The 14,428-nt window shown below is 45.0% G+C and overlaps 1 protein-coding gene across 4 annotated transcripts in view; it reads left to right on the top strand.

Moving 5' to 3' along the window:
- inpp5b (inositol polyphosphate-5-phosphatase B) overlaps nt 1-14,428 on the top strand; it is a 192,222-nt gene that overhangs the window by 11,308 nt on the left and 166,486 nt on the right. For 2 of the 4 annotated variants that reach the window (XM_073034323.1, XM_073034327.1), the window contains exons 4-5: nt 2,064-2,087; nt 10,493-10,603. In XM_073034323.1, coding sequence (XP_072890424.1) covers nt 2,064-2,087; nt 10,493-10,603 — 135 coding nt within the window. The remainder of the gene's footprint in view (nt 1-2,063; nt 2,088-10,492; nt 10,604-14,428) is intronic. The other 2 variants (XM_073034325.1, XM_073034326.1) reach the window with 2 other exon arrangements.

Here is a 14,428-nt window from a genome sequence, read left to right as displayed (position 1 = left end):
CTCCATAATTATGAAAATTTTCAATAAAGTAGTTGCAGGAAATATATTTTAACATAGGAAAAATGTAATTAATCTTGGCTAGTCACTATTAAGTACAAAAAGTAACATTGAAAAAATTTCCACTCATTGAGAAGCTCAACTTGCTGTTACACAGATATGATTAAAAAAAAATTAGGTCTATTTAATCAGAAACTGGGAAAAAGTGAGCGAAGAGGGATTAGGAAATGATAGAAAATAGAACACAGACATCCAGGTGTTATTTCACCAAGGCCTTGCCCTGTCAAATTTTAGCAAGACAGCAGTCTTTGTGTTTTGGGGTGGTGTGCACTAATACAATGCCAATGACCTGGGCTCAATTCCGCTGCTCTCGGTAAGGAGTTTGTACGTTCTCCTCCTGACCATGTGTGTTTCCGCCTGGTGTTCCCGTTTCCTCTCGCGTTCCAAAAAATAAACGTACAGATTAGTAGGCTAATTGGTCACGTGGGTGTAATTGGGTGGCACGAGCTCCCCGGACACTATGGTGCTGATCTCTAAATGAAATTCAATGGTTCAGTTTAATATCAGAGAATGTATTCTGTATACAACCTGAAATGCTTATTAAAAAAATTACAAGTTTAAAATATCCTTGATTCTGCAATGAAAGGCAATGTCCCACTTGCCTTTTTGTTTTCAGTGAATGTGTACAAGAACACCCATCTCTTGCTATCTTCCTGTCTGCCTATGTTTTTCCTTGTAAGGTAGATAACTTCGCATTTAGCCTGTTATATTGCATCTGCCATGTCCTACCCACTCACTTAATACATCAAAGTCACCCTTGAAGCTTCTTTGCAGTCTTTCACGGCTCATAAACTCTTTAGTGTCATCAGCAAACTTTGAAACATTACATTTGGTTCTCTTATCTAAATCATTGCTATGTTATGAATAGCTGACACTGATCATTGTTGCACCTGACGAATTATCATCTGCTGCCCCCAGAAGTACACATTTATTGCCACTCTGTATGCTGTCTTTTGATCAGTTTTGTCTTTTGATCCCTGCATACCCAAACAAAAACAGTTTGTGTTTTATGTGCGACTTGTAAAAGGCTCTTAGATTTTCCTTTTATCTATTCAATTGTTAGACTAATTACAGACTTTAAAAAATTCATTTGGTCTGCTGTACTTTCCCTTCCAGAAATGCATGATGACTTTGTATAATCCCTTTGATATATTTCCAAGTATATTGTTAAGTCATTTTGTTCAAGAGCTTCAGAGATTTCACAAACACAAGAGACTCTGCAGATGGCCACCACCTTCTACTGGCTTCTTTCACCTCTCCTTTCCCACCCTGATGAAGGGTCTTGGCCTGAAATGTGGACTGTTTATTTCTTTCCATAGATGCTGACTGACCTGCTGATTTTCTCCGGCATTCTGTGTTCATGGCTTCTGGCACTTGCCCCGCAGCAAAGGGTGGACTAATCAGCCTGTAGCTTCCTGTGTACCCCCTCCCTCCATTTTCCGACTGTGATTACGTTTGCCAACCTCAAATCGGTGGGAACTAAGTGTAAAAATATGTGAAATTCTGAAAAATAATAACCAGTGCATTCACTCCTTCCACAATAATCTCCTTAAATGTCCCGTAATGCAAATTATAAATCCCCTGCACCTGATTCACTTCTGGTTTCTTTAATTTCTCCAGCACTAATTTCCTTTAGTTCCTCACCTTCATTGGCTTCTTGGTTGCCTGATATTTTCTGGAAAATTCCTTGTGTTCCTCTTTTTTATTATGAATTCTGTTTCTGACTCCAAGGGACGTACCCTTGATTTTATTAATCAATGTCATGGATCATTAAAAAGCGATTTCGATCCGATGGGATCACATGGTCTGTTTCTATGCCAAAAATTGTATCCAATTCAGGAACTAAATTAAGGCAATTTGCACGGTCATGGTACAAGTGTAAAATTGCACTGATCCAATCAATTATCCAATCCCAATGATTGCAAGTGCTGAATTTTAAAAAATAAATAACACTAATTAGATATAACAGTGCACTGTCTGATGTTATTTTTGCTTTTGTCTTTCAGTGATTCAGAGTACACATATTCTTGGTAAGTCTTACTCATTTCTGAACTACTATAGCTACTGTTTCATACGTAGCCTCTAACATCAGAAGATATTCCAAAATGGTGCACAGCAACACAGCAAGCAAAATGAATGATGAGCTGAGAAAAGGAGGTGTTGGGAAAGTGTCCAAAAGTGTGGTCAAGGGTGTGCTTTGATGTGCAAGAGGAGGAGAAAGAGATTGAGGTGTTTAAGGAGGGAATTCCAGAGTATGGCCATTGCTCGAGCTATAAAATCCGTAGTGGTTGAGGGGAGGAGAAAATGCACGAAATCCTCAACTCAGTGAAGATTCAGGATTGTTTAATGTCATTTCTAGTGTAAAGGAGAATGAAATAATGGTAAGTCCGGATCAGCACAAAAAAAAAACAATGAGACACACAATAAATGCAAATGATAGCTTATTGATTGTATGTACATAAAGTGATACAGTCTTGAGTAATAACTTGCTGACTGATGAGATGAGGCAAGGGTTTGAGGAAGTTGCAAAGCAAGAATAAGAATTTTAAATTGGAGTCTAGGACCTAGTGTAGATGGCAGCAGACAGCAATGAGAGTGCAGGTTGGATGTACTGAAATCTTTGGCACTTGTGTATTTGTTATTTATTGGGAGCTGCACAGTTCTGGGTCTTGTCAATGTGGTTGAGTAGTTACCAATAGGTAGAAGTTGAATGCCGCATGGTTTAGACTATAAGGCTGTAAGATATAGGAGCAGAATTGGGCTGTTCAGCCCATTGAGCCTGCTCCGTCATTTCATCATTTTCCGCCTCAGCTCCAATCTCCTGCATTCTCCCCGTATCCCTTCAAGCCCTGACTAATCAAGAATCTATCAACTTCTGTCTTAAATTGACCCAATGACTTGGCCTCCGCAGCTACCTGTGGCAACGATTCCACAGATTCATCGCCATCCTCTGGCTAAAGAAGCCCCTCCTTATCTTCATTCTAAATGGGCACCCCTCTTTTCTGAGGCTGTGACCTCTGGTCTTAGAACTACCCCCCACTATAGGAAACATCCTCTCCACATTCAATCTATTCAGACCTTTCAACGTTCAGTAAGTTTTTTTTTTAACTTCCGACAGGAAATTGCCTTGGCCACAAATGCTAACTGTTACGAAACTTTGAGGGAACGAAACCCAGCAAGTAGCCTTTTCACTTACACCACTTTGCTCATTAGTGGGAAACAACTAAGCTACAACAACAATCAAAGGAGAGCTATTGGGAGCATGACAGGAAAGATGTTTGGGGGAGGGAGTTATTTGTGTTATTTCTGAATTTCAAATTTCTGCAGAGTTGCTCCCTCAAGTTGTGTTAAAAATCGACTAATCTCTCTCAAGGCAGAATATTTTCCAGCTCATCTTAATAGTTTAAGTAGTTTTTGAGCCAGCAAAAGAGTTACACACAAGTTCCATAGGAAGAGTTGTGTCTTGACAGCATAATTTTTTAAATTTATTTAGGGATACAGCGCAAAGCAGGCCCTTTCAGACCCAACAACATACTGCCCAGCAATCCACTATTTAACCCTATGCCTAATCACATGACAATCTACAATGACCCGTTAATGTCCTTGGACTCTGGAGTAACGGAGAAAAGCCATATGGTCACACAGGGGGTGGAGGGGAGAGACATACAAACTCATTACAGATGTGCTCTGCATTCCAGAACGCCACGATCTGTAATGACATCACGCTAACTGCCACGCTACCAAGGCCCTGAGCACTTTCAAAAGCTGGATTCACATTTTATGTGCTCGGGGGTAATGAGATGATTTGAGCAAGAACAATATTAAAAAGTTTCTGTGAAGAGATTGTGTTCCTTGAGAATATTGAATTTAAACAGTTTGCATCAGGCTAATACTGATAGATGAATGGATGGTTAGATCGCAAGTGATTTTCAGGGAGTCACGGACGTTTGGAAGATATGCAGGGAGTTGTGCTGGCTTCATTCAATCGTTCCCTGCTACAGGGCTTCCTATTTTCGTCCTTGAAGTTTCACGTGACCCCATGGGCAACCAAACAAAACAACAATCAATTGACGTTGACAGCAATAGATTTATCAGGACTTAAGTTTTTTTTATTGTAGAAAGGCATATAAAGCTACAAATTCCCGCCAGGTGGCAAGAGTAGGCCATTATTAATACCACCAATACAAGCAGATTCAGGCCAAATTAGTGAGATTTTCTCTCCTGTGCCCTAATTAATATTGGCTATTGATACAGCAGGACTGGGGATTGAGTATTATCAGTGTTGGGAGGTGGGGATCCAATTTATCCTCATAGAATAATTTAATACCACATCTCACAATTTAGATCATAAGATATAAGAACAGAATTAGGCTATTTGGCCCTTTGTCATGGCCAATTCTGTTATTTCATCATGCCTGATCCAACTTACCTCTCAGCCCTAATCTTCTGCCTTCTCCCCTCCCCCTCTCCCCCCAGTATCTGTCTATCTCTGCCTTAAATACACATAAAGACTCGGCCTCCACAGCCGCCTGTGGCAAAGAATTCCACAGAGTCACCACTCTTTGGCTAAAGAAATTCTTCCCCACCACCATTTTAAAAGAACGCCCCTCTATTCTGAGACTGTGTCTTCTGGTCTTAGACTCTTCCGCCATAGGAAACATTCTCTCCACAAATACTATAAAGAGGCCTTTCACCATTTGATGGGTTAAAATGAAGTCACCCTTCATTCTTCGAATTCCAATGAATACAGGCCCAGAGCCATCAAACGCTCTTCGTATGACAAGCCATTCAATCGTGGAATCATTTTCGTGAACCGTTGGAGTACAACCAGGGCGTCACGTACAGTACATCCCCCTGAAAGCGAGCCAGGAGAGTCTGACTGCTCTTGGCATCAGGACAACATTTGATCAACCATGGCGTAAAGGAGTTCCAGCTGAATATGAACGCAGTGAGAATCGGAGAAAAGGGCTCCTCTGGTTGGAGTCATGCCAAGCAAAGGAATATGGATACAAAGGAAGATGAGTGATTGTTGTGTCCAGGCCAAAGAAGTAGGCAGAAAAAAATCAATGCAGACACTACCCATCCAGCAAACTGCATCTTTTCTGAAACTCCTTTCTGGAATGTGCCTGGCTATTAAAGCAAAAATCATGTCATCTTTAAAGTTTCTTTCCGCAGGCAGTTAATCTGATCGGCCACTCTAATTAGCCCATGCCATTTCCCCATCCATTTATTCCCCCCCCCCCACAGTGTACTTTCAACCACATTATAATGCTGTTTACATTGTAAATACATGCTCATATTTATGCATATTTTATTACATATCTGTACTCAAACCTCTAACTTTTTATTTTTACGTAATCCTTAATTCTTTATAATTGTTGAATTGTGTTGTTTTTTGTTGCATGTCATGGTCTAATTCCTAATACATGTCAATGTATATGGACAATAAAGTTGATCCTGAATCCTTGTTGAAGGCTATTCATCTCTGTGCCAGGGCATTGCTGCTGGAGTTCCTCAAGACATTGTTCTGCTCACAGCCATCCCTTTGTGTCATTAACAGTCTCCCTCTGATGAAGAATCCTGAAGGGAGGTGTTTACTAATTGCAGGGCTCAGTTCCATTTACAATTTCTTAAGTGTGACGCTGACCTGGCTCTCAAGGAACTGTGTGAGACCCTGGAGTCTGCACACCCAGATGCTGCCTTCATCGTCGCTGGTAACCTTAATAGAGCGTCACTGTCTAAAGTCTCTTCGAAGTTTTGTCAACACATCCAGGTGAGCTCACGGGGCGATAGCATACTCGACCACTACTCTCCACTTCTGCAATACTTACAGAGCGCTGCTCAGCCCGCCGTTTGGAAAATCGGATCACTCCTCTGTCTTGCTGCTGCCGAGGTACAGGCAGAAGCTGAAACACGAGGCATCCATAGATAAAACCGTCCGCTGTTGGTCCGACCAATTGGTGCCCTTGCGACAGGACTGCTGTGATGATGTCGACTGGAATGTCTTTCATGATGAGGATGTCTCCGAGTTCACGGAAGGGGTCACGAGTTTCATTCGGAAGTGCATCAAGGATGTTGTCCCCCTGAAATCAGTCAGGGTCTATCCAAACCAGAAACCCTGGAGCAACAGTTCCATGCGAGCAGCACTAACTGCGCAACACAGCCTACCGTACATTACTGGTGACCAACGGGAACTCAGGAAATGCAGCTACGATCTACACAATATCATCAAGGCAGTGAAACAATACAGGGACAAGATCCAGACACAGTTCTCTTCCAACAACGCACGCAGCTTATGGCAAGGTCTGCAGACTTCAAAGCTAAATGCAGTGGTGTTTCCAAAGTCACTGCCTCTCCCCCAAATGAGCTAAATCCTTTTTATGCTCGGTTCAACGTTGCCAATGCTCAGCCCCTGAGGAGAGCCGTTGATGAGACCTACACCTTGGTTATCTCTGAGGCTGAATTACGCAGGTGTTTCAGGCGAGTGGACAGTCACGAGGCTGCAGGACCGGACGGATACTCGGAGTGTGCACGGCATAACTGACAGGTGTGCTTACAGACACTTTTAATCTCTCCCTCTCCCAATGTAGAGTGCCCTCCTGCTTCAAAACATCCACCATTGTTCCTGTACCTAAAAAAGATCGAGGTAACATGTTTGAACGACTGGCATCCTGTCGCATTCACCTCAATAATAAGCAAATGCTTTCAGAGGCTGGTCAAGGACTACATCTGCAGCATGCTACCACCCACACAATTCACCTACCAACACAATGGATCAACAGCCACAGCTCTACACACCATCCTTGCGTATCTGGAGGAGAAGGGTGCTTATGTGAGAATGCTTTCTTGGACTACATTCAACACCATAATTCCCAGCAGGCTTGACAAGAAGCTCAGAGACCTCAGCCTTCACCCTGCCTTGTGCAGCTGGATCCTGGACTTACTGTCAGATCACCGGCAGGTGTTAAGAGTGGGCTCCCTCACCCCTTGTCCTTTGACCCTCAACACAGGTGTCTCTCAGGGCTGTGTCCTAAGCCCCCTCCTTTACTCCCTGTATACCTGTGGTGAACTACATATACCTGTCTAGACACGCCCCCCCCACCCCGCTGACAGCTCCTGTGGCTCCTCCCACAGACCCCTGCTGACTGCTCCTGTGGCTCCTCCCACAGACCCCTGCTGACAGCTCCTGTGGCTCCTCCCACAGACCCCGGTATAAAGGTGATTGGGGCCTGAGCCCTGCCTCTCAGTCTCCAGGATGTAGCATGGTGGTCAATTGCTGCTTGTTCTTTCTTCCAGTCAATAAAAGCCGATATCTCGCCTTCACGTCTCAGAGAGTTATTGATGGTGCATCAATACCCATGACTATTTCACCACCCAGACAGTTGAGGAAGTTTGGTATGGGCCCCCAAATCCTAAGAACTTTCTACAGGGGAACAATTGAGAGCATCCTGACTGGCTGCATTACTGCCTGGTATGGGAGCTGTACTTCCCTCAACTGAAAGACTCTGCAGAGAGTGGTGTGGACAGTCCAGCACTTCTGTAGATGTCATCTTCCCACTATTCAGGACACTTACGAAGATGGGTGTGTAAAAGGGCCCAAAGGATCATTGGGGACCCGAATCATCCCAACCACAAACTGCTGTCATCTGGGAAATGGTACCGCAGCATAAAAGCCAGGACCAACAGGCTCCAGGACAGCTTCTTCCACCAGGCCATCAGACTGATTAATTCATGCTGATACAACTGTATTTCTATGTTATATCGACTGCCTATTGTACATACTATTTATTACAAATTGCTATATTCCACATTGCACATTTAGACGGAGACATAATGTAAAGATTTTTACTCTTCATGTACATCAAGGATGTAAGTAATAAAGTCAATTCAATTCAATTCGAATTAAATCAGTCCAGAGCAGCCATAAAGAAACCTGTAAATCATTCAGACTTGGTCTGATGCTGGCAAGAAACATTGAAATTTAGGCAATGATTATCTCCAGCTGGACAATGTCAAAACAGCATGCACAGCACGCTGGAGGAACTCAGCAGGTCGGGCAGCATCCATGGAAATGAGCAGTCAACGTTTCAGGCCGAGACCCTTCGTCAATGTCAAAACAGTGGCAAATAACATTAAACAACATTATCGTGCCTGAATTGCAATCTCCACCCTTTGACTTGCTTTATCAGTATCTTGCATGTCACTATTGATGAAAAAATTACCTAGAACAGAGAGATAAATTGTTCAAGAACAAAGCAGGTCAAAGATGGTTTATTATGTGGGTGGTGACTCACCTCATCATTCCCCAACGCCCTTCCATCTTTTTCAAACTCAAAAGCACCAGGTCAAAGTAAGCCACCTTTCCACCTGGCATCTCATCTTCTACATCTTTAAAGTTCACTGTCCCAATTTCTGTTATATGTGTGTAATATCTATAAAATGCACCAGGAAATTGCCAAGGATTTTCAAAAGCAGAGTCAAAACACCATGTTGAATGTCATTGGCATCAGGTGGATGAAAACACTGCCCCTTCAAATTTCTCTTCAAGTCGCACACTAACCTGACGCATTTTCTTCATTGTTTGGCCAGATTGCTGGAATTCCCTTCTAAACACAACACTTAGTTTGAGATGGTCCAAGAAAGCAAATTGTCACAATGATCGGAAAAGATCAATGAAAGTTTAAAAGGGTGGGAACTTGTATTGCATCACAGTCTTACTCTAGCACACGTGCAAAAAAAAAGTATTTTTTCAGTAATCGCCTCTGTGATGCTTCTAAAGTTTTCTTTACATTTATAAACAAAAATTTAAAGGCAATGGCAAAGGTTATTGTATGCACCAGTTTGGTGCAATATTCTCATAGCTATAATTAAAGTTTATTCTCTGGGTATGATTTAGTGATTAAAACCATATTTAATTGCCTGCCCTGGTTAACCTGGGAAGAAGATAGTGTCATTTTTAATATTTTGAACCTACCTGATTGGTTTGTTGAGTTTGATATTTTGGGATTTCTTTTCACTTTAAGTTTATCCTTGCCTCCATTTGAACCTTTTTATTAGTGAATTTATAAAATTGCTTGCTATGCAACATTCTAAGTGTGCTCAGAATTCCTTTAAGAACATGCTTGTTCTAGAATGGAAGCTTACTGGTAATACTCGAATGGTTGCAGGACTAAATTATGACTAGCCTACTGCCAGCCTGTATGTTGTAATATATATTTGTACCAGTTTGTGCTTTGAGTCAGTGGTAACAGCATTTGTATAATTGGCACTTATTTTTATGGATTTCTTCAATGCTTATGCCACTGGGTGTCAGTATACCCACAATATTAATTGCATAACTGAATCTTTGCAATTTAATGGCTGAAGAGCTAATGATGCCAAGTGTAGTTTTTGATTACATTCATAATTTCTGTTGTGAGTACATGCTTATATGATATTCTGCATGAATTTGCAAGAAGATGGGGAAAAAAAACATTTAGACTGTGTATGCGGGTGGGAGGGCAGAACGGGCTGGTTTGGCTGTTCTGTGTCATTTGGTAGCTTCTGTTTTGCTGTGTTCTGTGTTGTTCCGCTGGGCATGGCGGACATGCTGTTTTGATGCTGGAACGCGTGGCGATAGTTATGGCTGTCCCTAGCACACCCTTGGGTGTGTTGGCTGTTAACGTCAATGGCGCAATTCACTGTATGTGTTGATGCATATGTGATATATAAATCTGAATCCTAATATTCATTTGCGATCTCTCCCTTGCTAGTGACAGAGAGAGAGCCTGTGGAGAGTGTTAGGATGAATTTGAGATCGTGGTCCCTGGAGGTTTGCTATTGGATGGTGGGGAGGGGGGGGGGGGGCGGTGCTGATGCTTTTTGCTGGGACAAGTGGGAGAGGGAGGGGTGATAATTTGCTGCTGTTTGTACATGGGAGTAGGGCTTTGGGGCTCTAATGGTTTTCTGCCATTTGTTCGTTGGGGTTTTTTTCTCTCTGTTTCATGGATGTCTGTGAAGAGTAAGGATTTCACGTTGTATACTGAATACATTCTCTAACATTAGATTGAACCAACCATCTTATACTGTATAGCTTCAGTGCAAAACCCATTTAGCTTCCTTACCTAAGAGAAAGCTGGCTTAACAAATTAAATTTTTATCCAGATGGCCAGGTGCAAATGTGAATCAATTTCTCCTGCTTATAGGGCTGCACGGTGCAAAAAGCAGGTCTGTTGTGACCTTTTGCTGTCGGACGTGCTCCCTTTTACATTGTAGGCTCACCTAAATGCAAAGCTAAAGCACTTCTGTTTCATAATATGATGCAAACTCTAAGCACGTGACATGCAATTGGTCTGATATCAGCTATAGTTTGTAGTTTTGTAGTTTGGCTGCATATGGGTAAAATTCTACAGATGGTGAAAGGACTAAGCAAAGCAGTGTCATTCCAAATCCACAGGTTCTGACACGACTGTCAAAATAACATCCAGAGATGTTGATCAAGCCTTTCAACTGCCATTTGGCTCACAGTCTAGGATTTTCCTACAGGAAATCAACAGGGCACGTGGAGGTAAGAAATGTTTCTTTGCTTCCATGTGGTAATATTCTGTGTGAGCCTCAAACATTCTGAAATATGACATTAGATTCAGGGGCATTAGTGCTAGAAATTAGCATCAGGTGACTAAATGATGTCAAGTCATTAACCTGCCCCCGGTTAGTGCAAGCAGCTAACTTTTGCCACGTGGTGTTACCTGCATCCTTCCTGTGCCAGCATCCAGGGGCCCAAACACACCTGTAGCCGTTCACTATAGGCTTCAAGTTGGTGTACTGAATTTGATACTCATGATATGCATTGAAGAAACCAGACACCGTTTTGCAGAAAGCAGCCCCTCATTCTCACCTTCAACCCTCTTTTGCACTTTCATTCTAACTTCTGATTTTGCTTTCTTATGCTGTTTCGATGAATCCCAAACTTTCTCAACTGCATCACGTCCTCTGCCACGACCCCCATACGTCAACACTGAATTCAACAATTTCAGATAACCAGCCTTTTCAGTTTATACTGGAGCTTGAAAGTTCTGATGAAAAGTCGTCGTCCAGTAAACATTTTTGCCTGTCTGCAAATGCTCTCTGAGCTGACCCAGCATCCTTTTTTTATTTTAGATTTGTCAGTTGCAGAGCTTTTTATACCTCTTACTTTCTCTTTTAATTGCCTTCCTATTTACGATTCCTCCAGTTAGATTATTTGTAGTTAGTAGGTAGTACTAATGCGATCACTTAAAGTTGAGTATGATGTTCTCTAAGGGGTGGGTCTTCAGCTGGCTGTAGAGGCTGATCCAGGATCCACATATTCCTTAATGAGGAATGCCTTTCTGTGACTCTGATGTTGGGAGGCTGACGTGCAAGCAGCCACCACATGGTCCGGGACAGATCAGGGCTAGGGTCCAATGGCATGGGATAAAAGACAATGGGAGACCCCTCTTCTGCAGCCTTTCTCCACCTACGCTGCCATTGTGATGTGTCGTCATCTTCTTCCACCAGCTCTAGTTTTGGGTGGTCGCTCTTTGTTTGGAACCTCCCCATGACCAACTCTACTCGGAGCTAAGCAGTTGGCAAGCTGTCAGCATCCCGCCTCATTTACATTAGACCATAAGACTATGAGACATAGGAGCAGATTTAGGCCACTTGGCCCATTGAGTCTGATCCGCCAATCCATCATGGCTGAATTATTATTCCTCTCAAACCCATTCTCTTGCCTTCTTCCCATAACCTTTAACACCTTCACTAGCCAAGAACCTATCAACCTCCACTTTAAATATACCCAGTGACTTTTCCTGAGGCAATGAATTCCACAGATTCACCACCTTCTGGCTAAAGAAATTCCTCCTGACCTCCATTCTAATGGGATGTTCTTGTATTCTGAGACTGCACCCTTTGATCGTAGACTCCCCCCACCACAGGAAACAATCTCTCTGTGTGTGGTGAACTACATATGCCTGTCTGGACTGCTCCTGTGGCTCCTCCCACAGACCCCCTGCTGACAGCTCCTGTGGCTCCTCCCACAGACCCACTGCTCCTGTGGCTCCTCCCAAAGACCCCTGCTGACAGCTCCTGTGGCTCCTCCCACAGACCCCCTGCTGACAGCTCCTGTGGCTCCTCCCACAGACCCACTGCTCCTGTGGCTCCTCCCACAGACCCCTGCTGACAGCTCCTGTGGCTCCTCCCACAGACCCCCTGCTGACAGCTCCTGTGGCTCCTCCCACAGACCCCTGCTGACTGCTCCTGTGGCTCCTCCCACAGACCCCTGCTGACAGCTCCTGTGGCTCCTCCCACAGACCCCGGCTGACAGCTCCTGTGGCTCCTCCCACAGACCCCTGCTGACAGCTCCTGTGGCTCCTCCCACAGACCCCTGCTGACAGCTCCTGTGGCTCCTCCCACAGACCCCCTGCTGACAGCTCCTGTGGCTCCTCCTACAGACCCCTGCTGACAGCTCCTGTGGCTCCTCCCACAGACCCCTGCTGACAGCTCTTGTGGCTCCTCCCACAGACCCGCTGCTGACTGCTCCTGTGGCTCCTCCCACAGACCCCTGCTGACAGCTCCTGTGGCTCCTCCCACAGACCCCTGCTGACAGCTCCTGTGGCTCCTCCCACAGACCCCTGCTGACAGCTCCTGTGGCTCCTCCCACAGACCCCTGTCTGACAGCTCCTGTGGCTCCTCCCACAGACCCCTGCTGACTGCTCCTGTGGCTCCTCCCACAGACCCACTGCTCCTGTGGCTCCTCCCACAGACCCCTGCTGACTGCTCCTGTGGCTCCTCCCACAGACCCACTGCTCCTGTGGCTCCTCCCACAGACCCACTGCTCCTGTGGCTCCTCCCACAGACCCACTGCTCCTGTGGCTCCTCCCACAGACCCACTGCTCCTGTGGCTCCTCCCACAGACCCACTGCTCCTGTGGCTCCTCCCACAGACCCACTGCTCCTGTGGCTCCTCCCACAGACCCCCGATGACTGCTCCTGTGGCTCCTCCCACAGACCCCTGCTGACTGCTCCTGTGGCTCCTCCCACAGACCCCTGCTGACTGCTCCTGTGGCTCCTCCCACAGACCCCTGCTGACTGCTCCTGTGGCTCCTCCCACAGACCCCTGCTGACTGCTCCTGTGGCTCCTCCCACAGACCCCTGCTGACAGCTCCTGTGGCTCCTCCCACAGACCCCTGCTGACAGCTCCTGTGGCTCCTCCCACAGACCCCTGCTGACAGATCCTGTGGCTCCTCCCACAGACCCACTGCTCCTGTGGCTCCTCCCACAGACCCCTGCTGACTGCTCCTGTGGCTCCTCCCACAGACCCCTGCTGACAGCTCCTGTGGCTCCTCCCACAGACCCCTGCTGACAGCTCCTGTGGCTCCTCCCACAGACCCCTGCTGACTGCTCCTGTGGCTCCTCCCACAGACCCCTGTATAAAGGTGATGGAGGTCTGAGCCCAGCCTCTCATTCTCCAGGATGTAGTGTTGTTCATTCTTCCAGTCAATAAAAGCCGATATCTCGCTTCTTACGTCTCAGAGTGAGTTATTGATGGTGCATCACCGTGTACACCCTCTCTCGGCTCCAACTAATTCTGTTCACCCAATTGGTCATGCATGCACATTCGAATATCACTGCTCAGAGGTGGAAAAAGGAAGGCAGCAAATGTGGTATCCAAACACGAGGAAATCTGCAGATGCTGGAAATTCAAGCAACACACACAAAATGCTGGTGGAACACAGCAGGCCAGGCAGCATCTATAGGGAGAAGCCCTGTCAACGTTTCGGGCCGAGACCCTTCATCAGGACGAGTAGGGTCCTGACGAAGGGTCTCGGCCCGAAACGTCGACAGTGCTTCTCCCTATAGATGTGATATCCAATTTAATTTAAACTGAAAGCAAATGGAAATTAAATGTGGGGGCTTTCTCGTCCACAGGCTGTAACAAGTGTGATAGCATGCGGTGACATAAAAATGTCAGCATTTTTCAGGGAATGCAATCCCACGCACGGGTGTGGTAAAATAATTAACATTATTCAGTCTTTCTGGTCTGTGCCCTTGCACAGAAGTTCCCTTTGTTTCCTCCATCATCTACCTTCTCTAAAAAAAAATGCTTATTTTCTATTTCTGGTGAAAGATCAACTTGAACCATTAATTTCATGTATTCCTTCCAATGATGCTTTGTGACCAACCGTGCATTTCCTGCACTTCTATTTATATTGCAGCCACCAACGGTTTAAATTTCAGGTAGCCACCATTAAGCATGAAGTAAATTTAAGTTCCTGTCTAGACTGGATTTAAGTACCTGTGAATACAAGGGGGTATGGGAAACGCAGTGGGAAATTATTGTTAAACCTAGCAGCTGCCAAGTAACCCCGAGT

The sequence above is a fragment of the Hemitrygon akajei genome, chromosome 32 (assembly GCF_048418815.1).
Source record: "Hemitrygon akajei chromosome 32, sHemAka1.3, whole genome shotgun sequence".
Lineage (NCBI taxonomy): Eukaryota > Metazoa > Chordata > Chondrichthyes > Myliobatiformes > Dasyatidae > Hemitrygon > Hemitrygon akajei.
Note: the sequence above shows the minus strand (reverse complement) of the source record. Positions and strands in the feature narration are given on the sequence as shown.